General features: G+C 43.1%; 2 protein-coding genes across 2 annotated transcripts in view; both read right to left on the bottom strand.

The window, feature by feature from the left end:
• cntnap2b (contactin associated protein 2b) overlaps positions 1-1,375 on the bottom strand; it is an 82,526-nt gene extending 81,151 nt beyond the window's left edge. Inside the window, exon 1 of the mRNA XM_083929004.1 lies at positions 1,267-1,375. Coding sequence (XP_083785130.1) covers positions 1,267-1,348 — 82 coding nt within the window. The 5' untranslated portion in view covers positions 1,349-1,375. The remainder of the gene's footprint in view (positions 1-1,266) is intronic.
• A 13,684-nt stretch (positions 1,376-15,059) lies between these two features.
• LOC310958087 (C-C chemokine receptor type 3-like) lies at positions 15,060-20,413 on the bottom strand. The gene is made up of 2 exons (XM_083928895.1): positions 20,351-20,413; positions 15,060-17,233 (listed from the first exon to the last, which is right to left on the bottom strand). Exon 2 carries the CDS (start codon positions 17,217-17,219, stop codon positions 16,131-16,133), a length of 1,089 nt encoding a protein of 362 aa, XP_083785021.1. The 5' UTR covers positions 17,220-17,233; positions 20,351-20,413; the 3' UTR covers positions 15,060-16,130.
• Between the last annotated feature and the right edge of the window lie 5,120 nt (positions 20,414-25,533).

Raw genomic sequence — 25,533 nt, 5'->3', positions numbered from 1 at the left:
TTCCCCTATACTTTTGTCTTTTTTCCTACTTTTAATATATTTTTTACGTGTTTGTGTTTTTGAATTTGGCGGTGCACTATGGAGACCAAAGTCGCCGTGTTCACTTCGGCTTTTCCTTTGTTTTTTGCACTTTTCAGGTCCATGTCTGGGGACCGCGGTCACAACCATGGCCCTATTGGGTACGGTAGGGATCAGCTGTTGACACTCCGTAAAACAGTCCAAGAGGAGCAGATACAAACCCATCCTCCCGTCCATCATCATGGGGAATGTGAGGTCTCTCCCAAACTCTGCTGCAAGGACATCAAACTGATAGCTGTTGGTATGAAGCCATATTACCTGCAGCAGGAATGTTTGCACGTTATCGTGATAGCTGTGTAGATCCCCCCCTCTGCCAACGCTGATGCAGCCTGTGATGTCCTCCACTCTGTTACCGGCAGGCTGCAGAGAGAGCACCCACAGGCCCTCCTTCTTATCTCTGGGGACTTTAATCATGCCTCTCCATCCTCCACTCTGCCAATTTTCACCCAGTATGTTACATGCTGCACCAGAAATGTAAAATACTGGACTTGTGTTATGCCAACACCAAGGAGGCATACACCTCATCACCCCTCCCTCCCCTAGAGTCTCACTGACTGTATCACAGAGTACATCAACTTCTGTGTGGAAAACACCGTACCCACCAGGACTGATTGGAAGGCTATTGCAGTGTAGGTATTGCATGTTGCTGAAGGAGCTTCACAAACATTTGCATTCACCCTGCCATGTAGCTGTACAAGCAGAAAACATCCCCTAAACCATGACACTTCCTCCTCCAAATGTACTGACTTCTTTACACACAGCAGAATCAACAACCTAAAAAGCAGTAGCCTTTGTGTTTGATTCCATTCATGCTTTCAAAACATGTTGCAGAGTCATGTTTTACTGTTATGTTTGTACTGTGTGTGTGTGTGTGTGTGTGTGTGTGTGTGTGTGTGTGTGTGTGTGTGTGTGTGTGTGTGTGTTCATAACAATACTGTATGCTCCCAGCCCCGCTGTTTAATGCTTATGATTGGCCTAGTGCTGAGCCTGTAGTCCATATCTCTGACTGCACTGACAGCTGCACTGGCCCAAGCAAGAGCAAGCCACCAAATTAACCACGGTGTGTGTGTGTGTGTGTGTGTGTGTGTGTGTGTGTGTGTGTGTGTGTGTGTGTGTGTGTGTGTGTGTGTGTGTGTGTGTGTGTGTGTGTGTGTGTGTGTGTGTGTGTGTGTGTGTTAGCCTACTTACGGGACACTGATGCAGCGCTGGAGGTGCTTATGATGCTACACAGGACTGGCGGCAGCAACAACAGCACGATTAGATAAGACATCTTCACAGGAAATTCACAGTGAAGGAGACAATAAAGCGGCTCCAGGCGGGTCTTAGTGCGGTGTACCTCCGCTGTGCTTTGTGTTGTTCCGATGATAGGCTACACGCTAAGACACGGATTTCTTCATCAGCAGCGAAAGCAGAAAACAATGGCTGTCCGTCCCCTGTGCGTGTTGTATACTGTCCTCTGTTATCAACACTCGGGGTTTCACTACCTCCGATACTAGCCAAGGAACAAAAAGCGGTTATTCTGCGGCTGGGCCTCGCGCTCCAGGTGCATGGTCCGACAGACACAAACACACACACGCATACATTTACACACACACCGGAGCTATCCAACTGCTGAGCCGGCGGACTAATCGATACGCCCCCACTCTCTGCCGCATTTGGTACAGTCCGATTGCCTACGTCCAGCGATACAGGGCTCCCTGAAATGAGGAGGGAACAAAGGGGAGCAGGAAGGACCGCACGAGTACGGGTGTCGATCCGATGTCAGGATTGGGGGGGGCACAAAAGTGATTTTTTTTTTTTATGCAACTCATTCCATGCTACCATAAATCACAACTTCATAGAGACTCGCCATATCATTCAAAAAGTACTGAACATGGGATCATTGACTGTGTTTACCTTTCTTGTTTATTTGTCCTTAACAGCCAACAGCGTACCACTGCTTACTGAACTGTTACAGCGCCGTCGTATAGGGGGGAAAGGTGATGACAATTCTAAGGGCCCACAGCCAGCCAGGGCCCACACACTGCTCCAGTAGCCTCTATGACAAAATGATTATGCACTGAACTAATATATATTCATACGAATGAATCCGAATTAAAACAAAGCCACAAGTTGTACAATACTCTATATATATGTTTATTCTATTCAATAACCCCCCTGGCCCCTTCTTAGAAAATGGTTTGGTCCACACCGCGGCTCTTTCTTCCCGGGGTTCTTCCTCATCGGAATTAAGTGCTAGCCGGTAGAGAAGCTAACTGCAGCAGAGTCAGTATGCCCCCCAAAAAACACAAGTCTGGACACCAGAAAAGAGTTGAGAAAGAGGTCAGGTGTAGGAACAGCAGAGCAGGGGCCCAAGACATCAAAACCTTTTTTTTTTAAGAATGGTGAGAGTAAACTACCGAGGGCGGCTTAAACAATTAGCCTGCTTGTTCATTCATTTAATGTCTGTAATATTACCTTTGACGGGGCGCAGGCTGGAGCCTACGCTAGCTGTCATCGGGCCCCGCTCTGGACAGGTCGCCAGGTCATTGTAGAGCGACGGTTCCTAGAGTAGCTATAACTGAACGTTACTAATTCAGGGGCTACCACCGTGACTGTGTGTTTCGCACATAACACTGTCGGACAGTGCTCCAGTAAGCGCCCATTCAGAGGCTGCATTCAATTGTATTATGACCCATTCAATTTCTACTCAGTAATTATGAGCATCTGACGAAGGTCAGTTACGTTTTCATGATGTGTTCAATGTGGTCTTGTAAAATGTGTCATTAGTGGGACATTTGAATAGTCTAAATACAAAAAAAGTTAATTGTTCAAAGATTTGTCGTTGTTGTTCTGTTTTTTTGACAACAACCAAGTAAAAAAAAGACTATTTAGAATTTTGGACAGTTTACACTGACTTTTGAATGGTTTAAAAATATTTTATCCATATCAGGACTTGAACCAGTCACCTCCTGGTTCCCAAGCCAAGTCCCAACGGACTGAGCTACTGACGCCCACCATTAGCATATACAATATATATAGTGCTTCATCTGAGTTTGACCCCACAGCAGAACACTGAAAAACAATACAATTGAAGGTGGCAAGGAATAGGGTAGAGGGGCCCACACCGATATTCTTTCAGGGGGCCCAGAATTCCTAGCAACTGCCCTGAACTGTTATATTAGTAAATCATCATTTAAAGGGTCTCAGTTATGTGATGTATACTCAACCCCAGTGCTTCTCACCATCTTCCCTTTCTCCCAGTGTATGGGACTACTTTATGCATGATTCATTGATATGGATGAATATGAAAATATGAAGCCCTTTTTTTAAAGCCTGCTGATCATCAGTGTCTGTGTAAGAAACTACCTGTCAGGCCCGCTGCTCCCCATACAGAGTACCTGGTGGGGGCCCCAAAAATTTAAGGTTAATAAATAATGTTATTATAATTATTACATTTAATAAATATATAAATTACTTATGAACAGGCCCACCCTTTTTTTTCCCACTTTTTTATTCAATTTTGCAGTTTGCACCTGCCTTAAAGTGAGAAACAGGCATGAAAACAAAAAACCCAACATAAATCCCACTATCCCTCCCAACAACCCATGTCAGACATGGTCACAGTAACTGAAGAATTAAAAATCAATGTGTGAAGAATTAATAATCATGTGTTAGTGTGTGTATTAGTAATGATTAATAAGAGTGTGATAATCAATGATTGAAGAATTAATAATCATATGTTAGCGAGTTTATTAGTAATGATTAATAAGAATGTGATAAGTGTGATTATTAGGTATGATCATTTAAAAGTGTGATAGTGATTAGTCCAAGCTCAAACTTTTCTGCTTCCAGCAATGCACACAAACTTTTGACTCAAGCTTTTCTGATTTCTCCAAAAGCACACGAACAGTCAGTCAGTCAAGGTCACAAAGACAATGAATTAGCCATGTTGCAAATGTGCACCTGGCAAATAGTTGAGATTAGGGAAATTGCTGTACGTGTTGTGCTTTCTTCACAGATAAAGAAGAAGACTCCTGCTATACAGAGGCTACTCCTACGCGCAGGGAGGAAGATGGCCGGAGGACTGCTACTTCTGAAAATACACATATGCACGCACAAGCAGACACATAGCCACGCCTTTGTAACAAGTTTATATGCTGGAGCAGATAGAATAGATATCAGAACTTCTTGACTCTGATCATGGGTACTGTGTGTTCACAGTTACTCTAGATAGAGAATAGAACATTTCTCCAGACGTCTGTAGAATCCGATGTCATCCTGCTAATAAATGCCTGCTGGCGCACTAAACTACCAACGACTCTGCTGACTCCAGAAAGCCTCCTGTAGAATTTGGAATTACGCAATATATAACTCTGTGAGGTCCTTCTGTTTTGACTAAAGTTTTGTGTGTAAAATTCCTACATAACCAACTAAACAATTGAACTGCATATAATGCTAATTGCTAATGGCAAAATTAAATAAGGTAATTCAAGAAAAAGAGAAGGAGAAAAGAGAGAAAAAAGGGGGAAGGGGCTCTCTCTTTCCAGTTACTAGGAAGTGTCCTCAGCATCATCAGGAATAACAGTGAGATTATAACTAATAAGAGCCAGCAGTGGGTCCCATGTTTTTGTGGAATGCTGTCAAAGATCCTCTCTGTGACTTCCAGTTTGGCTGAGATGAAGATGAGGTAGACACGCATCGAGTCTTGCTACCCGCAACTTTTGCTAATTTCACGTTTCAGGCCCCTGAAAGTCACTACAAATAGTAATATTTGTCTTCTTAGACGGATACATCACCGAAATATGGCGTGGCATGCGACCAGACAGACTGTAAAAGACCAGGGGGGCGAAGGCTTGCACCACAGACAAGGCAGGTGGCGAGATTAGCTATTACTAACCTCTGGAAGAGCACTCTTCGCCGAGTTCAAAGCCCACGTCAATGCCAGTGTCCAACCACGCTCAGAAGATAGGCTCTCTCGGGATAAATGCATATCTACAAGATGGGCACCTGCTAACGCTGGAGGCCTCCTGTGCCACACTCACTGAGAGCAACGCTAAACTCTTAGCTAAAGTCAGCGACCTGGAGTCCAGAAGCTGGCGCAATAATATCCACGTGATTGGCGTACTTGAAGCAGTGGAGGGTCCATGGCCAACAGCCTTCTTGGAGGTTTTCGGGGAAGGCTTCCTGGAGTCACCGCCAGAATGTGACTGGGCTCACCACACGCTCTCCGAGAAGCCATGGCCAGGCCAGAGACCAAGGCCAGTCATTATCATGCTGCACAGTTACCAGGTGAAGGAGAAAATCATGTGCGAAGCCTGCGCCAGGAGAGGGAAACTACAGTACAGAGGCTCTCCCGTTGCCATCTACGAGGATTATGCACCGGAGCCAGAAATAGAGAGGTGATGTCGGAGCTTTACAACCTGGGCTTCAAACCCACGCTGCTGTTCCCTGCCAGGCTTGTCATCACGATGAATATTAAACATATCACATGGATATACATACAGACAGACACATGACATAATACATAGGGTCCATGCTTATTCGTATTCCTCTCCGTTCAGGGCTTAAAATGATAATTGCAGAGGGAATGAAATTGTTTTTGAAGCGGTTTGTTTTAGAGGCGATTGTCCTGTAAAGCCTCCCAGAGGGCAGGAGCTGGAAGGCATAGTGTGCAGGGTGAGTGGGATCTGGGCTGGGCTTTTTTGTAGATATGGTCTGTGTTTGTTTTCCACTTGAGGTTGTTGCTGATATGGGTTCCAAGGAGTTTGAATGTGTCAGTGATAGAGATGGAGTCAACTTTAACGAGCACAGGAGTTTTGGGAAATGGCTGGCGTCTTGGTTCGATGATGAGTTCTTTCGTCTTTGATGAGTTAAATATGAGATCATGGTCTGTGTACCAGGTCACTGCTTGGTTGACCTGTGCCCTGTATTCAGTTCCTTGGTTGTTGGGGATGAGTCCTATGATGGTTGATTCATCTGCGTACTTGTACAGGTTAACAGAGCTGTGGTGGGATGTGAGCTGGTTTGTGTAAAGGGAGAATAGCCAGGGTAAGATAACACACCTTGGGGTGTGCCTGTACTGAGGAACAGAGGGGAGGATGTATTGTCGTTGATCCTCAGCTTCTGTTGCCTGTTCCAGAGAAAGCTGTGAATCCAGTGGCAGATGCATTTGTCAATGTTCATGTCCAGTAATTTATTGAACAGTTTGGCCGGGTTTATTGTGTTAAATGCAGAGCTGAAATACATAAACAAGATGTGGGCATATGTGACTCCAGGTGGTTCAGAATGTGATGAGTTTCTAAATTGACATTGTCCTCAACTGCCCTGTTGGCTCTGTATGCAAATTGGTATGGGTCCTTGAGGGGTGTGGTGACAGTTTTCCGGTGATTGAGTATGATGCACTCAAATGATTTCATGACTGCTGATGTCAAGGCAATGGGTCTGTAGTCATTGAGGCAGGAGATGATTTGGTCTTGGGAACCGGGATGATGATGGATTTTTTGAAGCACTTGGGTACCGAGCTTTGACATAGGGAGGTATTGAAGATGTTGGTGAAAACTCCAGCCAGTTCCGCAGCGCAGTGGTGGAGAACGGAGGGGCTGATCTTATCTAGGCCGGGGGCTTTATTCCTCCTAAGTCCCCTGAAGGTGCTCCTCACCTCCTCCTCGTAGATGGTAAAAGAGGGGGGAGGGAGGGAGATGGTGGTGGAGCCGGTGCCTGCTCAAACCTCCCAAAGAAAGAGTTGAATTGGTCAGGATTGTCACTGTCAGTTGTGGGGGTGGGTCTCTCTTTCTTCTTTTCTTTTTGTCAGTTTTGTATTTGGCAGCCATATATTGTTCTTTGTTTACTGCCAGATGTGCTGAATTTTTCTCCTTTCCTAATTTTTAATGTCTTCGTTAAATGACGGTTTATTATTATTGTAGTGTTTGACTTTTTTGAGTGGTATGCACAGGTCCACACAGTAATTGACATATGACGTCATTGCAATGGCGACGTCCGGGAGGTCACCAGCCACATGGAAAACAGTCTATGCATGCGAAACGACCCTGAAGTTGTTCAATGGCTACAGGGGACCAGCACTGGACAAGATTTGTTGGTATCTTAGAGGATTTAACATTTTGTCTGTATTGTGGAATTAGCAGCAGCATTGCGTGGTCGGACCTGCCCAGCGGAGACCTCAAGAATGCATGGTAAACCTCCTTGATGGTAGTGTAGTAGTGGTCCGGTGTGTTGGACCCACTGTTTGGGCCGGTGACCTGCTGATGGTAGCCAGGGGGCTCAGATGACAAATAAGTCTGGTTAGACTTAGACTTAGACTCCTTTTTATTGATCCCTTTGGAATTATTCCCGCAAGGAAATTGAATTGGTTGAATTGAATGGTTAAAGTCCCCAAGGACGAGGACTGCTGTGTCCGTGTGTGAATTTTCCACTGAGGAGACGTAGTTGGCTAACTCGGCTATGGTGGTGTTAGCTTTAGCCTCAGGAGGAATGTAAACACAGACCAGAATTACTGATGCAAACTCCTGAGGGAGGAATGATGGTCAGCATTTGACAGTGAGGCATTCCAGGTGCAGGGAGCAAACATGGGTGAGTTCTGTGGAATTTGTACACCAGCGTTCATTTATTATTTTGCAAAGGCCACCGCCTTTTGCCTTGCGCGATAGTTTGGATGATCTATCGGCCCAATGTAATGTGAAACCTGAAATTATTACCACTTGGTCAGGTACTGATTGATCCAGCCAGGTCTCTGTCAGGCAGATGGCAGAGCAGTCCCTGGAGTCTTTGTTAGTTTGAATCATGAGTTGGTATTCATCCATTATATGCAGGAGGGATCTGACGTTTGAGAGCAGAATGGCTGGGAGCGGTGGCCGGTAAGGGCGTCTCCTGAACCTGGCAGAGGTGCTGGAGCGGCGGCCCTGTCTTTTGGCCGTTAGCCATGGTGTTGAGAGGCCTGAGATGTTTAAGTCCCTTAATTTCTCCTCCAGTAAGGATGTAGTTGGGCCCAGATCACTGTGAGGGATGGATCTGAGGTTCAAAAGCTCTGATCGGGTGTACTGGATTAAGCCAGATACTTTGAAGACAAATAACGCAGACACTATCAAACAGGAACAATACTTGTTCTGTGGCAAGCCTCACGGCCGCCATCTTCCAGCTGGCCATTTGTTAAGGGAGAACACCCCGGAAGATCAGTTTAGCTGTTAGTTGCGAGCTTGTTATTTTAGTGCCCTTTTATGTTTGGGTCACCGTTTTTGTCTGTTTGTTTGTTCTGTTTTGCTCTACCTCCCCACTTTCTTCCTCCACTACTACAGAATACTTGTAGGTCATGCAGTGTAATTCTAACTTATTAGCATTGTTCCTATGGCTAATGCTTTAAAGACAGGTACTGGAGTATGTCTAGTTACCTGGAATACTGAGGGAATAAAATACACGATCAAAATCGGTAAGGTCTTGACACAGTTACAGCACTTTAAGGGGGATGTGATGTTCCTGCAGGAAACACATCTCAAATCAGCTGACACCTCACGTATTAAGAGGGCGTGGATGAGCCACTTATTCCACTTGGAATTTGCAGATAGAATTGGAGTGGCAGCTTTCATCATTCATAAAGGGGTCCTGGTTGAGACGACAAATGTAATCCTGACGGATACTGACAGCCGCTATGCCATAGTTTTGGACACACTATAGAACACACCAGTAGTCTTAGTTTCGGTTTATGTGCACACCGACTTTTCATTGGTTGTTGCGTTCAAGCTTAGCTAGATACAATGGTGCCTCTTTCTTTTTTTTGATTGGCTCGACTGAGAGTTTCAGGGCAGACAGAACAGTGGACTGCTATGCCATGGCCAGAGACATTTTGGTCACTGCAGCATATTATAAAGTGTTTTTCCACGTGAGAAATACAAATGGAGTGCGTGACAAACATAGACTGTTTAAAAAATGGACGTATTCTCTCCACCGGGGCCCGTTCTCTCAACTTGATCCAATCGTACTCGCCTCTCGGAACCGCCATCTTGTCAGACTTTAACTCCTCATTTCCTCTTACCAAAAAAGGCCATTGATGTGAGATTGGGGGAGGGAGATACGTCCGTCTGGGTGACGTTTACAGAATTAGCCACATTAGCTCACACTAGCTCGTTGAGTCTGAGATTACACCGGCTCCGGGAGTGAAGTGTAGGCAGCCAGCATTTATGTTCCATGATTTAAACTGATATTTAACACAGTACCATGCTCATAGACTGTAAAACACTGACCCTCACGGACCAGAGGCTAACTGTCACTCAAAAGGCTGCGCCCCTAATTATTTATAAACTCCAATAAAATAAAAACTCGCCTGGTACAAAAAAAGTCACCCTGTGTTCAGTGTTCATAAATTTAACGTTAAGAAATTCAATGTTAAAAAAATCCAATTCAGCAAAATTCAGCTCCAAATTCATGTATAAATTGAAAATTCACAACCACACAACTTTAGTAGGGTTTTGGCCGACCATCCACGCGCAGCTGGCGTTCGCGGAGCGTGAAACCGGTATCTTTGGAAACCGGGTCCCAGATTGGAAGATTTGAAAACTCTCTAAATGTGGTGAGAAAGTGGCGCCTGTGAGGGCTTTGGGATGGGGAGGGGGCTCACAGCAGCACCCTCTGCTTGTTGAGGACACTAACTGCAGAGTGATTGGTGCATCAGATTCCAAAACAGCACAAAAGTCTCCACTAACACCAGAAACAGTGGACAGATTTCTCTCTAGGATGGAGGAGGATTTGGGAAGTCTCCAGATTTCGAGAGAAACTCTCCGGTGTTTGTATTCTCCACAGTGTCTCCCCGTCTCTTCTTCTCCGTTGTTGGTGTATTTCTGTGGCAGTTACAGCGCCACATCCAGGCAGGCCCTCACTACCTGTTTTTAAATCTTTCCTTAAAGCGCACCTTTTTTCTTTAATTTTTGACACAGCATGAGTTTTATTGTTTTTGCTTTTATTGCACCGTGCATGTGGTTTTATCTTGAGGATGTTTCTCACATGTTCTGTTTTTTCTTTTTCTATACAGCATTTTTGTAAACTGTGCTCTATTGAGCCATGTATTCCTATAACCCTCAGAAGTAACGACTTCATGATCTTCTTTAATGATAAAATTACTAGACTGTCTATTAGAGACAAAATCCACCACCTGCTGCCCTCAACTGGCAACAACTTATCTCAGGAACCTTAGAAATAACTGTATAACCTGATATAAACTTGTACTGCTTTTCTACAATTGACCTTCACAAATCAACCCCCACAATTTCGTCGTCTAAGCTGTCATATATAGTTTTTATAGGAAACTAATGTTGCAACAGCATTAACACAGAGCAGTTAATGTATTGTTGCCTTGGTCACGTAAGACGCTTTTTCTTATGCCGGTTTGTTTAGATGTTTGCGCTGTCATTAAAGTAAATATAAACGTATCAAGCCGAAGAGATAAACTAAGAAGACAGACGGCAAGATGTCTTAATATGTAAGTAACTTTAATATGAAAACATTTTCTGTTTGTTTTTCTTGGTGGTGTTCTTTCTTTTTTTTAACTTGTTGTCTCTCTTTTTCAAGTAAGACTTATTATGAGACACTCCAGAACAGCTACAGATCCAGTCAGTCAGACCCTGCACCCCAAGCCTAAAGTCTAGTTAGTTTGACCAGTGTGAGTACCACGCCCAGGCACGGCACGCATGGCGGTCGCAGACCATTTAGGAGCGTGCAGATGCACATGTAAGGGCATCCATGAAACCCATGCATACACACACACACACACACGCTTGTTTCTACTATTCTGCTGTATTAACTGCCATAACATATAAGTCATATTCACATTACTATAGATATTATCATAGTTACTGGAAGTGTCTTTTCTCTCTTTCTCTCTCCTTTTCTTCCTCCCCAACTGGTCAAGACAGATGGCCGTCCTCCACAGAGCTGGGTCTGTCTGACGTTCCTGCCTGTAATAGGGAAGGTTTTCGTTGCCACTGTACTCTACGGGGGAATTGTTGGGTCTATGTTTATCATAAATAAGTCATAGAGTGTGGTCTTTACCTAGTTTGTAAAGTGTCCTGAGACAATTTTTGTTATGATTTGGCACTATAAATTAAATTTAATTGAATATATATATAATATCTCTGTTGTGTTAACACCACAGAATAGCACTTAAGTATTACTTGTGTTTCCAGCTGCTGGTTCCAGGATCTGTCTGAACTGTGTTCAGTTTTGCAGTAGAGAAAACCCACCACAGAAGGCTGCATATTGGGCCAACATCAGCGAGACCAGAACCAACATCCTATGACCCTGAAGTAGTCAAATGTTCAAGTGTATGACCCAGACCAGGGGAACACTGTGTGTGTTTGTTTTTAATTTATCTTTTCAATAAAGCTTTACTATTTCAGTATATTCCTTACTATGTTTCTTTTATTCTCAATAAACTGATACTGTGACAGGTGTGAAAGAAATTCTCTGGAGTCCTCAGTACTCAAATCATGTCTTTACTATATACTGTATGCATAACAGGAGAGATGTCCTACCAACAGCCGGGTGTCCAACAATCTCTGCCTGTCTCCAAGTCACTTCAACATTTATACAGCTACATCAAAGCACCTTACAAACACAAGGACATCAAAGTAACAAAAAAAACACTACCCAATGTTTATAACCCCAGTGGATGTTATCAGTGTTTTACGACCACCAAATGTCACCATTTGCAACCCATGTGACTCTTATCCGCAATTTGCAACCCATGTGACTCCTATCCACAATCCCCCCAGCACTCATTCACAGCTTGAATGTTGTGTTAATCAACATACAAGGATTTACATCATGGATGAATAAAGAGTTACAAAGAAAGAAGGAAATCTCTGGTTATTTCCCACACAGGTCTAGTTAATAATAGCAATAATGATAATTAGTAGTATCAGTATTCTCATTAGTTGTATTATTATTAGTTGTAGTAGTATTATCATTATTATTATTATTATTATAATAATTATTATTATGAGTAGTAGTCATATCGTTTTATTATTATTATTATTATTATCATCATTATGAAAATGGGAGGGGCATACCACCACATGTCCCAAAGCTGACCAATGAATGAGGGATTACTGTCCAATCACAGGTGATTTTACTTATGAACTGTCTGGCTGTTTGTGTCATTCAGGCAGATCGGACGAGTGTGACATTGAAATACTAATTAGAGCCATTCGCACCTAGCAGGGGTTGCGCATACCCGTCCCCCACAAGTCTTGTCCGGCTCGGGCAAACTTCCCAGTGAACTGCTGAAAAAAGTCCTCGGCATCGTGAATTACCTGGGGAGGTTTGTCCCAGCCCTCGCAGCGGTCGCACAGCTGTTGTATGAGCTGCTAAAGAGCAAGAACATCTGGACCTGGGGACACTCGCAACAGTCAGATTTTAAAGACATTAACAGAATGCTGACTAAAGCACCTGTTCTTTCCTTTTATGACGTTACAAGGCCTACAGCTGTATAGAGATGCCAGTAGTTACAGACTAGGAGCTGTGCTTCTTTAGCTCCACGGAGAAGAGTGGGATCCAGTAGTCTACTTGTCCAGAAGCTGTGTGGCCTAGATGAATAAAGGCCTGAGACTAATCATAAGCCACTGGTGCCGCTCATCAACAGCCAGAGCCTCGATAATGTTCCCTTGAGATGTCAGTGCCTCCTAATGCGGCTTATGAGGTACAAACCAGTTGTACTGTATATCTGTGAAAAACTCTCCTCATAAGCCATCTACTTTTTACACAATAATGAGTTATTTGAGGACTTCCAGTCACGATTAAGAAATAATCATAGCACTGAGACAGCACTGGTAAAAATTGCTAATGATCTTCTAATAGCTTCAGACAAAGGACTCGTTTCTCTTCTTGTTTTACTAGATCTTAGTGCTGCCTTTGACACTATTGACCGTCGCATCCTGCTACAGAGACTGGAGCATCGAATTGGCATTAAGGGAACCGCATTAAGCTGGTTTAAGTCTTATCAGATAGATCTCAGTTTGTAAATGTTAATGACAAATCCTCCATTTATGAATTTATTTCAGACATGTCAAAAAAAGAATACAAACACATACAAAATTAAATTAGTTTAACAAATAAGAGAGAAAAAAACAACCCGTTACAATCCATGCACACTAAAGTTAGTCATGGAGGTCCCCAGGGTTCTGTCCTTGCACCAATTCAATTCCCCTTATGTATCCTTCCCTTAGAAAATATTATAAGGAAGCACTCCATACATTTTCATTGTTGATGTTATCCAATTATATTTATCGATTAAACCAGTAGAAACTGATCAGTGGGGCAGATGTCTGGTCGCTACGTCAGATTCTGCTGCTGATTCTGTGTCACTGACGTCTATGCTAATAAGCACTGTGTCAGGTTTCACAAAATGGCAGGCAAGAACCCAATAGCACAACACAGAAAACAATCCAGTAGGAGCAGGCAAAGGGGAAAGTCAAAGATCCAAAAAGGTATGTCAAAACACAGGCAGGCTCAGGCTCAGGCTCAGGCTCAGGCGCAGGCTCAGGCGCAGGCTCAGGCGCAGGCTCAGGCGCAGGCTCAGGCGCAGGCTCAGGCGCAGGCTCAGGCGCAGGCTCAGGCTGCCAGAATGTTGGAGAGCTAGATGAACACACTGGACAATCTGGCAAAGAACTGAGGGATATATACACTGAGGGGCTAATTGGGTAATGAGGAGCAGGTTAGTGTGGGGTTGGGGCAGGCCAGGTGAATGCATTCAGCAGGTAGTGCAGAGCAGGAGGGATGGCAGAGTCTGAAATGACATGAGAGTTAGTTTGGCAAAACAGGAAACAGGCTGAAGTTGTTACACACAGCTGCGTTAGGTGCCAGTACTTTCAGTTCTGCAATGTCTTCACCTGTCAGCTCTGAATACACAATAAAGCAATGTTAGATAACTTATTTTGTGTGATAGCAATGGTATACTTAAAAGTCATAAGGTTGTGAGACCGACGCGTTCTCTCTACTCGTCACATACAGAGGCTTTGGGTTCATCAGGTGAGTAATTTATGGTTATGTTCTACCTCATTGGATTTTACTATAATTTGTTTTGTTTATACTGTATTTGTGTGTATTTGGATTTTTGCTATGTAAAAGCATTTTGTTCAATGTTGTTTTTAAAGGTGCTATACAAATAAAGTTATTATTATTATTATTGTTATAAGCAAGAAGCAATCATGCCATGACCAGGAGGGAGGGGGAACAATCACGCTTAAAGTGAAATTCCGGCATAAAATCATCTCGGAGTCTTTTTTTTTTTTAAAGATTTTTTTTGGCAGTTTTTCAAGCCTTTATTATATAGTACAGACAGGAAATGGGGTGAGAGAGAGAACAATATTGTCTCAATGGTTTATTTGTTTTAAATGTATTATCGATGTACCTCCCCAATGCCTATATATTCTGTAAGATACCCCCGCAGGTGCACGGCACCTACAAGCTAGCTCCAGTAGCAATTAGTGTTATGGGTTGATTAATCCTTGTTCAAGAAGAAAATGGCTGGAGTTTACACATTTTGAAGAAGGGGGGCTTTGTGCAAAAAAAAAAGCAATACGGCAATGTAAAGTGCAGGATTGACAAGCTACCTTATGCTTTTATAAAACAGCCCTTTATTGTAAATAATCAAGTTTTCAGTAATACGTAGGATAATGAGCTAATGTTAGTTTACTGGCGCAAATTTATGTGCTAATGTTCATTTTAATAAGCATATCATTTGGTGCTTTGCACGATTGGTAACCCACTCCCTTTGGTCATCATGACCGCATTCTATCTACATATGATCAACAGCAGAATAAGCTTGCTGCTGTATATAGTAGTTTTTGCTGTTCTAATGAGAGAGCGGCAACATTGGGGATTATATACTACTCCAAATTGAAACCTCACTGCTCAGGCATACTTATTTAAAATTAATTGACCATGTACACCCAAAATGAAAAACAATGTATTTTCTTCCATTTTATTTTTTCTTTAATTTCATTAGTACAAATTACAGTAATACAAGTGTTGAGAAATGTAACACAAATACAGTAGATGCTAAAAACAAAATAAAAGTATGATACATGACAACAATTTGAATAAGGAAGCAGATGTTAAAGGTGCAATGTGTAGTTCCTGATCACAAGAGCCAAAACATTTGGGGCAGCATTTCACCTAGTGCAAGAATTTCACCAATTACATTGTTCAAGATTGTGTTCAGTTCACGCTTAAGAGACTGTTGCAATGGCTGGGTTACCAGCAGAGAATATTTGCGCCGTACATGGAGACCCGTACCCCCGTCGAGTGGAGGAACAGGCAGCAATGCGAGAGAAAGCAGAAGTGAGGTAAGCAGGCCGGAATCCAGGCTCGGCTCAGAGCGTCCCAGCATAAACCTGCTGTACCCAGCGACTTTCTCACCAATGTCTGCTTTCTCATCACTGAGCTGGACAACATGTGGACTGGATTACCAACCACCACATAGACAGCTGCTTATGGTGATAACAGGTGGCACAAAAGCACCGCAGACTTAGCCATGGAGATCACACTTCTTCGTATTCTGTTGATAATGTTAATTTGTATTTTTGAATGTTTTAAACTAAAAACTGGTCATGTCTTACATATTACACCTTTAAGCAGTCTTGAAACAGATTAACTTATCTTATTGAATTGTGTTGGGTTTTTGCCATGTTACTTAGTTAAAGCTTGCTTAAGTAATTTCTCTTAACTTATGATTGTATTAAGACTACAGGAGATTTAAGGTTAAAGCTGCAGTAAGTAACTCTGGCAGATCGAGTAGATCGATTTTTGCAAAACAAACAGGCTCTTGGTGCACGTAGTCGCGCGTTTTTTTTCCTAAAACCAGATGATTTATGTTGTTCTATCAGAGAGTGTCAGCTTCAGTAAATATGATCAAACAAATGTTGCCGACTGCAACTTTAACGATAAGAGAAGATTTGGTTGTTTAATGGTGTTTTATAGTGTAGAGTAGTCTGACAGGAAGTAAACACTCAATGTTTGGAGTGTGTGTCTGTCTGTCTGTCTACCTATCTGTCTGTGTGTGCGCGTGTCTAGTACTCATAAGCAGAGTGTGGTGTCCTCTGTGATGTGGTTTTGGTGCTCTGGCTGCTGAGGCTCATGTGTCCCTTGAGACAGGGGATTCTCTTAGCCATCAGCCTTTTGAAGTGGTTTTGGAACTTCTTTCCAACAAATGTGTAAAACAAAGGACTAATGCAACAATACAAATAGGCTATGTTCCGTGTCACATACAGTGCATAGTCCAAGCTCTCTTCATCTGAACACGAGTCATCTTCCTCCCTTGGGCTGGAGATCTGAATAGCTCGAAGGAGGATGACAATATTGTAGGGTGTCCAGCAGGAGAAGAAGGTGAAGATAATGACAAATATGAGCTTGATGGCGCGGCACTTCTCCTTCATGCGGGTTGACAGGATGCGGACAGTAATGCTGATGTAGCAGTACATCACCATGAACAGAGGGAGAAGGAAGAAGAGCAGGAACTGTTGGTAATAACTGACCAGACGCCAGCCCTTCATGGTGCTCTCAGGGTATCCTGACTCCTCACATGTCAATCCATTGAATGGACTATTCCACACATTTTGGAGAACCAGCTCTTTCAAACTTGCTACAATACTGATGCACCAAACTACCACTGATGCAGTGATAGCATATGCCCTTTTCCTGCTCTTGGCAGCTGCCACAGCATGCACCACTGCAAGGTATCGGTCAAATGTCATGAGTGTGAGGAAGAGGATGGAGCTGTAGAAGCCGATGAAGTAGGCACTGCTGACCATCTTACACAAAGCCATGCCAAAAATCCACTCAGACAGATGATACGTCGCCCAGAAGGGGAGACTGGAGGCGAAGAGAAGGTTGGAGAGGACCAAATTCAGGAGAAAGATGTTTGTCACTGTGCCAAGCTTCTCATACTTGTAGATGATGAAGAGGACAAGCCCATTGCCAAGGTAACTCAGGAGGAAGTTGGTATAATAAAAAACTGGGATGAATCTTGCACCAAACTGGTTGACAGCCTGCTTTGCACAGAGCTGGACAGTTTCACTGACCACATAGCTTGGGTCAGATGTGTTTTCGGCTTCATCAAAAAGGTCCTTAAACATCAGATATTGGTCGTCATAACTCATGGCTGGGGTTTGACCTGTGAGACATTAAAAATACCTTTTAGTCTATTTATTGCTCATAAAGCATAACCAGTCGTTAGCACATGAGATGAACTGGACTTCAGCTCAGTACTCAGACAACAAAAAAGCCATGTCTAGATTTAGATAAATAATCATGGTGTAGCAATTACTTAGGCATTAACATTAGATTAGATAGAAATACAAATAGGTGTCATAAATCACTGAAGTTCATCAGTTCATCCTATCTGAGTTTTAACTCAGTACACACACAGTTTATGAATAATTACGAGCGTGGTCTCTTGAGTGACAGCTAGCCTCTGGCCCTCACTTCTCCTCAGAAGTAAACTTCAGCCAGAGGGACGCATCTCCCTCCCCCCAACGTCACATACATGCCCTTTTTTGGGTAAGAGGAAATTCGGATTTAAAGTCTGACAAGATGGTGACTACCGTAGGCGAGAACGATTGGGTAAAGTTGAGAGACCTTGATGGAGACGCTACATCAGTTTTTAATACAGTCTATGATTTTTACACATTATTATATGATCCCCTGCTCTCTTGTATTATATTGTCATGTTACTGCACTAGCAACTATGCTACATATTATATAATATTATTGATTACATAGTCCTACATGTAGGAATTAGAAGAGCAGTTGTCACTATGGTAACCACTAATGAGAATCAAAACAAAATAAAATCCCTGACAGTAACTGCTTTCAAAGTTATAAGTAAAGAATAGTGTTGTGCAATGACTCATGCATGGTTCATCATCTTGTATTGATTCTTTTTTGCGTTACTATCTCAAAAAAGAGAACAGAAACTGCTGACTGAGCACTAAAAAAGTCCTGACTCATCCTACTGGTGTGCAATAGTACTTCCCAGAAAGCTACTATCAGCTAGTGCAGTTTTTTTTTTTTTTTACCTCGGAACTTTAAGAGTTGAATGAGAAAACTTTAAAGCAGCATAAGTGTTGTCTGGTTTTCATTTCTAAAAAAGTTAGGAATACATAATAGTATATGGACACTACCTGTACAGAGTGACTTAAGTATTTCCAACATTACACAGCTTGGGGTTCAGTGTCTTGTTCAAAGTAAGTTTAACACCACCACTCTGCAATCAGTGGCTATCCTGAAATACAGCTTTGTAAATGCATGCGTCTTCCTATTATTTGCATACGCAATGAGGCGAGAGAGACGCACTTTACACTTGCTAAAATGACACGCAAACTGTAACTCCAGCCTTTCTATTTGATAAATATGTTTGGGGCAAAATTCGTCAGATCTGCACCATAAAAACAGCTCTAAGTGAATCTGTCCCAGAGAACTGAGGTAAAAAATGATGGCTGGTGTAGCCCACAGTAATGACAGCAGAGCATGTGTAAATGGTGACCAATGGTGTTCGCCATTGTTGTTGTTTTTGCTTACATTATTCTGGAAATCCAGATGCACCACTAGCAAATTTCAATTTGCTCTGCTCTGCCCACAAACCATTGGAGCTCATTAATTATGTCAGAAAATCCAGTATCAATCAAATCGTTCTGTTATGGGCGGGTGCAACTGGATGACCAAAGTGCTGAACGTCAAAGTCGTCACCTTGTTCATTGCTCTGATTGGTCGTAGTTGGTTGTAGTGCTATCCAATTGCTTGCAGAGGCATTTTGCAATGCATGCGTTGGTGCAGCCCCTTGAGTTGGGAAGGTCTATCGTTCAATGCCAGACCCTATGTCGGGATAGGTGTGGCTCTGGATTTCCAGGCTATCACAATTAGAATTGAGTTACTCTGCCCGAGCCTCATCCTCCATTTGAAAGATCGGCAGTTCGATCCCCACCTCCCCCGGTCCACATGTCGAAGTGTCCTTAGCCAAGACACTGAACCCCGAATTGCTCCCCGTGCTGCGCATGGATGTGTAAATATAGTGTGCATGGTTAGTTCAGATTAGAGGGTATGTAGATGTCCACTGCCATCTGTGTGAATGGGTGAATGTGACAAGTAGTGTGAAAGCGCCTTGAGTAGTCAGAAGACTAGAAAGGCGCTATCTAAGTACAAGTCCATTTACCATTACAGCTGTTCTAACTCACCGTTCAGTGACTGATTGAGATTAATATTTTTCATATAGCAGAAGTAAATAATATAGTTAGAAGGCTATGGACTGCCTGCACTTTGTGAGCCGCACAGGGAGGACATTGATGGGCTCACTGAGTGCATCACATTAATTTTTGTGTGTACTGCAATGTCCCAGCTCGGACTGTAACCTGCTACACCAGCAACAAACCCTGGATCACCAATGACATTAAGGCCATCCTGAATGAAAAGAAGAGAGCGTTCAGAGATGGCAACAATGAAGAGGTGTGGAGAGTGCAGGGGGTACTCTGACTTATAAAATCAGGGAGGCTAAATAAATTATAGGAGAAAGCTGGAGAATAAACTCCTGCGTAACAACATGCACACCTTATGTGTGCGAGGCGTAGTGGGATGGGCGTCACAAAGCTTTGCCGACACCCAGTAATGTCCCTGTCACTCAAAAGAAAATAGATAATCTTGTTTTTTAGTGGGTCAGAAGTGATGATAGTCAAATTACTTTTACATTTTTTTAATACATTGTTTTTTAGGATTATACTACATATTAGACATATCTCCACCTGAGTCGCACTTATATACACACCAAACATTCCAGTTTAATTCCTCTTTAGATTCTGAAGGTCTTTATAGAGGGCTTTGCTCATATATAACTTATAACCTGATATATAGAAGATTTACTTACTACCTACCTAAATGAGATATCCAAAATTCCCTATGTAAAAACCTTTGATCCATGGTGACTAAGTTAGTTACAAATGTTACCCTATTCAACCGTCTCCCCTTAAGCTCTCTTTTCATTTCTGGGGTAGTCCTCAGAAAGCTGTGACTTTATTTTCTTGTACACTAATGTATTTCTGCAGCTTTACATGATCTGATTAAACTATAAAGTTAGCTTGAATCAGGTTATTGTCACAAAGTATCACAGATTTGTTTTAATTTCATGCTTACATCAGGTGCTCTGTTTGATCTGATAATACCTATTTAAAGAGACACTTCATCATCACCATGTATTTGATATAAAATAAATACCATAAATATAAAGGCTAATTGAACTCACCAGTTGCACGTAGTGAGAGGACAATGAGGAACACAAAGAAGAACAGAGTGTCTCTGGAGTGATCACTGCAGCTGACAAAGAGGCATCTGCTTAACAGGAAGAAATTTAAAAGACTAGTGTGCGTGCGTAGGCTAGGGTTAGGGTAAGCCTCCAGGATATGAATGTATGCCTAATCACATTCACACAGCTGAAAGCTGCCCAGTACTACCACAGTCTGATCTGCTGCCACTAAGCAGTCAGAGTTAAGGGTGTTGCACATGGGGAACTAGTGATGCACGATATTGGATTTCTTGACAATGTTTTACAGATAGATAGAAATGTCACAATATATAATATATACAGTGGAGATCAAAATTAGAGAACAAATAAATACTTGATTTATTCTGAAAGTTATTTTTTATTTATTCCGAATTTGATAGAATATCTGCTGTGTCTATACCACTGCTGTACTAGCATGTTTTTTTAAATAACAAAGGCACTTCAACAAAAACCTTCTTGAAAAAAGTAGTGATCAAAATTAGAGAACACTTTCAGATCCAGTTATTGTTGTTAATCTGGCACCTGGTGACAATTGACTTCATTGTTGGACACACCCTATTTATCTGGCAGCTGTCCTGGTTGCAAGATGGCGAGCTGCCCTAAGGTGACTGAAACCCTGAGACAGCAGGTTGTCCAGATGAAGGCCAAAGGGATGACCCTCTCGGCCATCAGAGAGGTTGGGCGTTCAGTCTGATTTTTGCCTTTACAAGGATCTTTCATTTAAGTCCCTCAAAAGAAGGCTGGTCGTCTACGTTTTTTTTTTTTAATCCAGGTCTTTTGATTCAGTTTTAACAATTTACATAGGTCCAACTTAAAAAAAAACAGGGCAGTACCCCCCACCCCCAAATACCAGAGTTACAGCATCAACAGTATGAGAGTTTAAAATACAGAATTCACATAGCCAGACAAAAAAAGAGAAAGAAATTACAGAGGGCAGCAGCAGAGATTTACAGTGCTATATTATCTGCCTCCATATCTTCCATCTTTTTCCTTAATTCAATGACTATGTTGGAGGTGATGGGTCCTTCCATTTTAGTAATATCAGTCTCCTAGCTAGCAGAGAGCCAACACAGTTCTTTCCAATAACTCAAGATGGGAGTCCATCTGGGCTACCCCAAAAAGCGCAATGAATGGAGATGGCACAAGCCATTTCCCGAAAGTCTTAGAAAAAGGTCTCAAAAATGAACTGCCAGAAAGTACAGAGCTTTGAATATGTCCAGAACATGAGTAGGAGAGTGGCTGGAACCCATCCGCATTGATCACAAGTGGGATCTATGTCAGCTTTGATCATAGAGTCTAAATTTATCCCAGTGCAGACGGTGTACAATTTTAAACTGAATTAGAGCTGCAAGCAGCGATGAACGGGCCTTCGCACCCAATGCACCTCGGGGGAACCGGCCAGACTCCAGCCAATGCATGGCGCTGCAGGCAATCTATGGAAAATTTTGCCCTGCTTCCTGCATCCATTGTGTGGTGCTAGAGAGCACCTACCAAATTGTTAATTATCTTTCTCCTCTGGCTTGGCATAAGTATGATCTTGCATTAACAACAAAAGTGTTGTGCAGGCTTTCAACAAGCACGTCTCGCTGAGCTCCTTCTCCCGTCTTCCACAGTCACGCTGGCTCTGAGCATGCATGCAATGCATTAGCCTTACCGGTACCACGTAGTGCTTTATGGCTTTCTCAGCCTTTCATAGTTCAGAAGGACATGAATGCCTCCATAGAGCATACCTGTCCTATGTAAATACAGATGAGAAATTATTAGCTCAGAAGGATAAGTCAGAGGTAATTGTACACAAGTGTAACAGGTATGGAGTTTCGTTTAAAAAAAAACAAAAAAAAAAAAAAACGTCTTTATTCAGCAGGTACACGGCTGACCAAGGGAGGGCAGCAGAGAACTGGATCCAGGCGAGTGTGTGGGCTTGTGAGCAGGCAACAGTCCTAAAGTTCTCAACAGGCTCAGCAAGTGTGGTGGAGGGGAAGTAATGCAAACTCACTGCTGATAAAGGTCCGACTGGAGCGTGGTTCAGGATGAGGGCCGGGAGTGGATCCAGAGCTTGAGATGATTTCACCAGAGAATGTGAGCTGGTGAGGTGAAGCTGAAGCCAGGTGGGTCTTTTTGTGGAGCAGAAACAGGCTAGGCGCCAACTAACCACAGGCAGACGAGGAACCGAAAAAAGGCAATACTTGTGGTCAGGGACAGAAGGCTGATGGATTTCCCGGGGCTTAGGCGAGAGGCGAAGGTCAGAGGCAAGTCGGGTCGATGCCAGGTAAGCAATCCGGGAACAAGTGCTGGAGAGTCAGGCATGAGAGCAAAGACAATCTGGCAAAGAGTGAGTGGAGTGAGGCTGCATATATACTGGCTTGATTGGAGATGGTGAGCAGGTGAGAGCAGCAGGTGAAAGCTGTAGACTGATCAGGGGTTGCTGAGCCGAGCAAACTGTGACACAAATGAGGACTTATTTATGGATGAAGACATCGATTTAAGGTATTAAATTACTTAAAACGCTACAAAGTGTCCCTTTAATAAAATACATTAAAGCTCTGTTTGGAAATTAACTTTGTGTGTTTTTTATTGCGTCATGACAATCCTGTCAAGCAAACATGGTGATGCAGCAATAGGTTAAAGTGAGAATTTTGAAAATGAACACACTGAACATCAGATTTAAAAAACAACATAGCAACCTGGAATTATTGACATTGTACATGTTGAAGACAAAAATAATAGTAGCTTGGTTGTATATGGCACAATTCAAGAAACCCAAAGATGCTTCACAAAAGTACAGAGCTACCATATAAGGATCCAAGAAGAAAGTTATTACACAAGAGAAGACTGAAAAAAATTAATGAACAATAAGAAATAAAATAAGACACTGGATCCCAAATTGAACAGTTACAATTACAGAGTTATTAGTTGATGTCATCAGGACCTTTACAGAGAGACGGTGGGTCTGTTGTCACCTTTATAGAGAGGCAGCTGGGGCTGTTGTCACCTTTACAGAGAGGCAGATGGGGCTGTTGTCACCTTTAGAGAGAGTAGAGCTTAGATCAGGGGTCCGTTTCACAAAGCAGGTTCAAAAAACTCTGAGTCTAACCCTTAACTCTGAGTTGATCTACTCTGAGATAGGAAACTCTGAGTTTTCGGTTCCAGAACAGCAGATTTGCGTTAGGTTGATCAACTCAGAGTAGTTTGACCTGGAGTTAAGCGTGTGCACCACAAGTAAAAAATGACAGCATCAATGGAGCCCTGAATCGACGAGTCACCATGGCAACGGGGAAGCGAAGGGCTACGCTACAACTGGAATTGGAAATATTAATGCGCTCATACGGTGAGTTAGAGCATGTTTACACCGCCGCTGCAGCAAAAGAGAGGGAGACGGTGCGGGAGAACATTGCGGCTCGGGTCAGTGCGTAAGTTTAAATGTAGTCCTGTTGTAATCACAGTAATATCACAGGGGAAACTGCTTCAGTGGGAGCCTATTAGTTTATTTCATTTAAGTGCAACCCCACGGGGGAGAAGCGCACGTGGCACTAGCTTAAGATGAAACATAAAAACATACAGGTATTCAAACAGGTAAAACATCGGCAAAATCTCATGGTGACGCCTCATTTTGTGCATGTTTTATATGGTAAAGTAAATATTACCGTAAGTGGCTGTTTTTTATTCAACATATAAATGTTGTATAAAAAACTCCCATTTGCAAAAAAACGCAGCGCAACACACAATATCTGCTGTGATATGAGAGCATTTCTGGTTGTTAATGTTGGAAATGTAAGGAGGGATGAGATGGACTGTGACATGAAAGGGTGTTGTGCCTATTCAGCCCCCTCGCATTATAGGGGATATTCTGGATCAGAAGGCTATATAGGAGTAGTTTATATAGATCCAAGATGGCGCCTCGGACGGCTGCCTCGGCGCTTAGCTCCGCAGTTCCTTGTTTGTTTTTGTTTTTTTGTTGCGTTTTAAGTTGTCCTTCCGTGATCCGGTACACTTGGGAGGAACTTTTACAGTATGGACAGTCTACCGGACACAATTTTCCAACATTTTTCACCGATTCTGGATACTTTTCGGAACTTCTAGTCGGAGGAGCAGCGGCTGTCTACGGGTTGTTCAGGCGACGCAGACAGGGCAAACGGGCCGGCGCTCGTTAAGCTCCGACAGCGGGGATTCCGAACAGCGCTCCCGTCGATTCACCTGGCGAACGTCCGCTCCCTTAACAACAAGATAGACGAACTGCTGCTCCTCAACAGAAGGAATTCGGACTTCTGCAGATCTGCCGCCCTGTGTTTCACTGAAACTTGGCTCAGTGAACTCACCCCAGACTCAGGATTACATCTACCGGACTTCCAGCTGTTACGAGCGAACCGGGTAACGGAGCTCTCGGGGAAGAGCAGAGGAGGCGGAATCTGCTTCTATATTAACGAAGGTTGGTGTACAGATGCCACAGTGTTGAAGAAATCATGCAGCCCCCACTTGGAGACATTTTTCATAAACTGTAGACCGTTTTATTCACCGCGGGAGTTCTCCTCATTCATTCTGGTTGGCGTGTACATCCCACCTCAGGCCTGTGTTACTGAGGCCCTGCAACACCTGGCTGACCAGATAACGGACGAGGAGAGGAAGCATCCAGACTCCCTGCTCATTGTGCTGGGGGACTTTAACAGAGCAAACCTCAGCCGTGAACTACCAAGATACAGACAACAGGTTAAGTGTCCCACCAGGGACAAAAACACTCTGGACCATTGCTACACTGTTTTAAAGGACTCCTATCGCTCTGTTCCCCGTGCAGCTTTGGGGCTCTCTGATCACTGTATGGTCCATCTTGTTCCAAACTACAGGCAGAAACTCAAATCTGCCAAGCCTGTAGTGAGGACTGTGAAGAGATGGACCACAGAGTCAAAGCTGGAGTTACAGGCCTGCTTTGACTGCACTGTTTGGAGTGTTTTTGATGCTGCTGCTACAGATCTGGACGAACTGACTGACACTGTGACAAGCTACACCAGCTTTTGTGAGGACATGTGTGTGCCGACCAAAACCTTCTGCACATACAACAACAATAAACCCTGGTTCACTGCAAAACTCAGGACGCTTCGCCAGGCCAAGGAGGAGGCCTACAGAAGTGGGGACAGAGTCCTGTACAACAC

The sequence above is a fragment of the Echiichthys vipera genome, assembly GCF_963691815.1.
Source record: "Echiichthys vipera genome assembly, chromosome: 15".
NCBI lineage: Eukaryota > Metazoa > Chordata > Actinopteri > Perciformes > Trachinidae > Echiichthys > Echiichthys vipera.
Note: the sequence above shows the minus strand (reverse complement) of the source record. Positions and strands in the feature narration are given on the sequence as shown.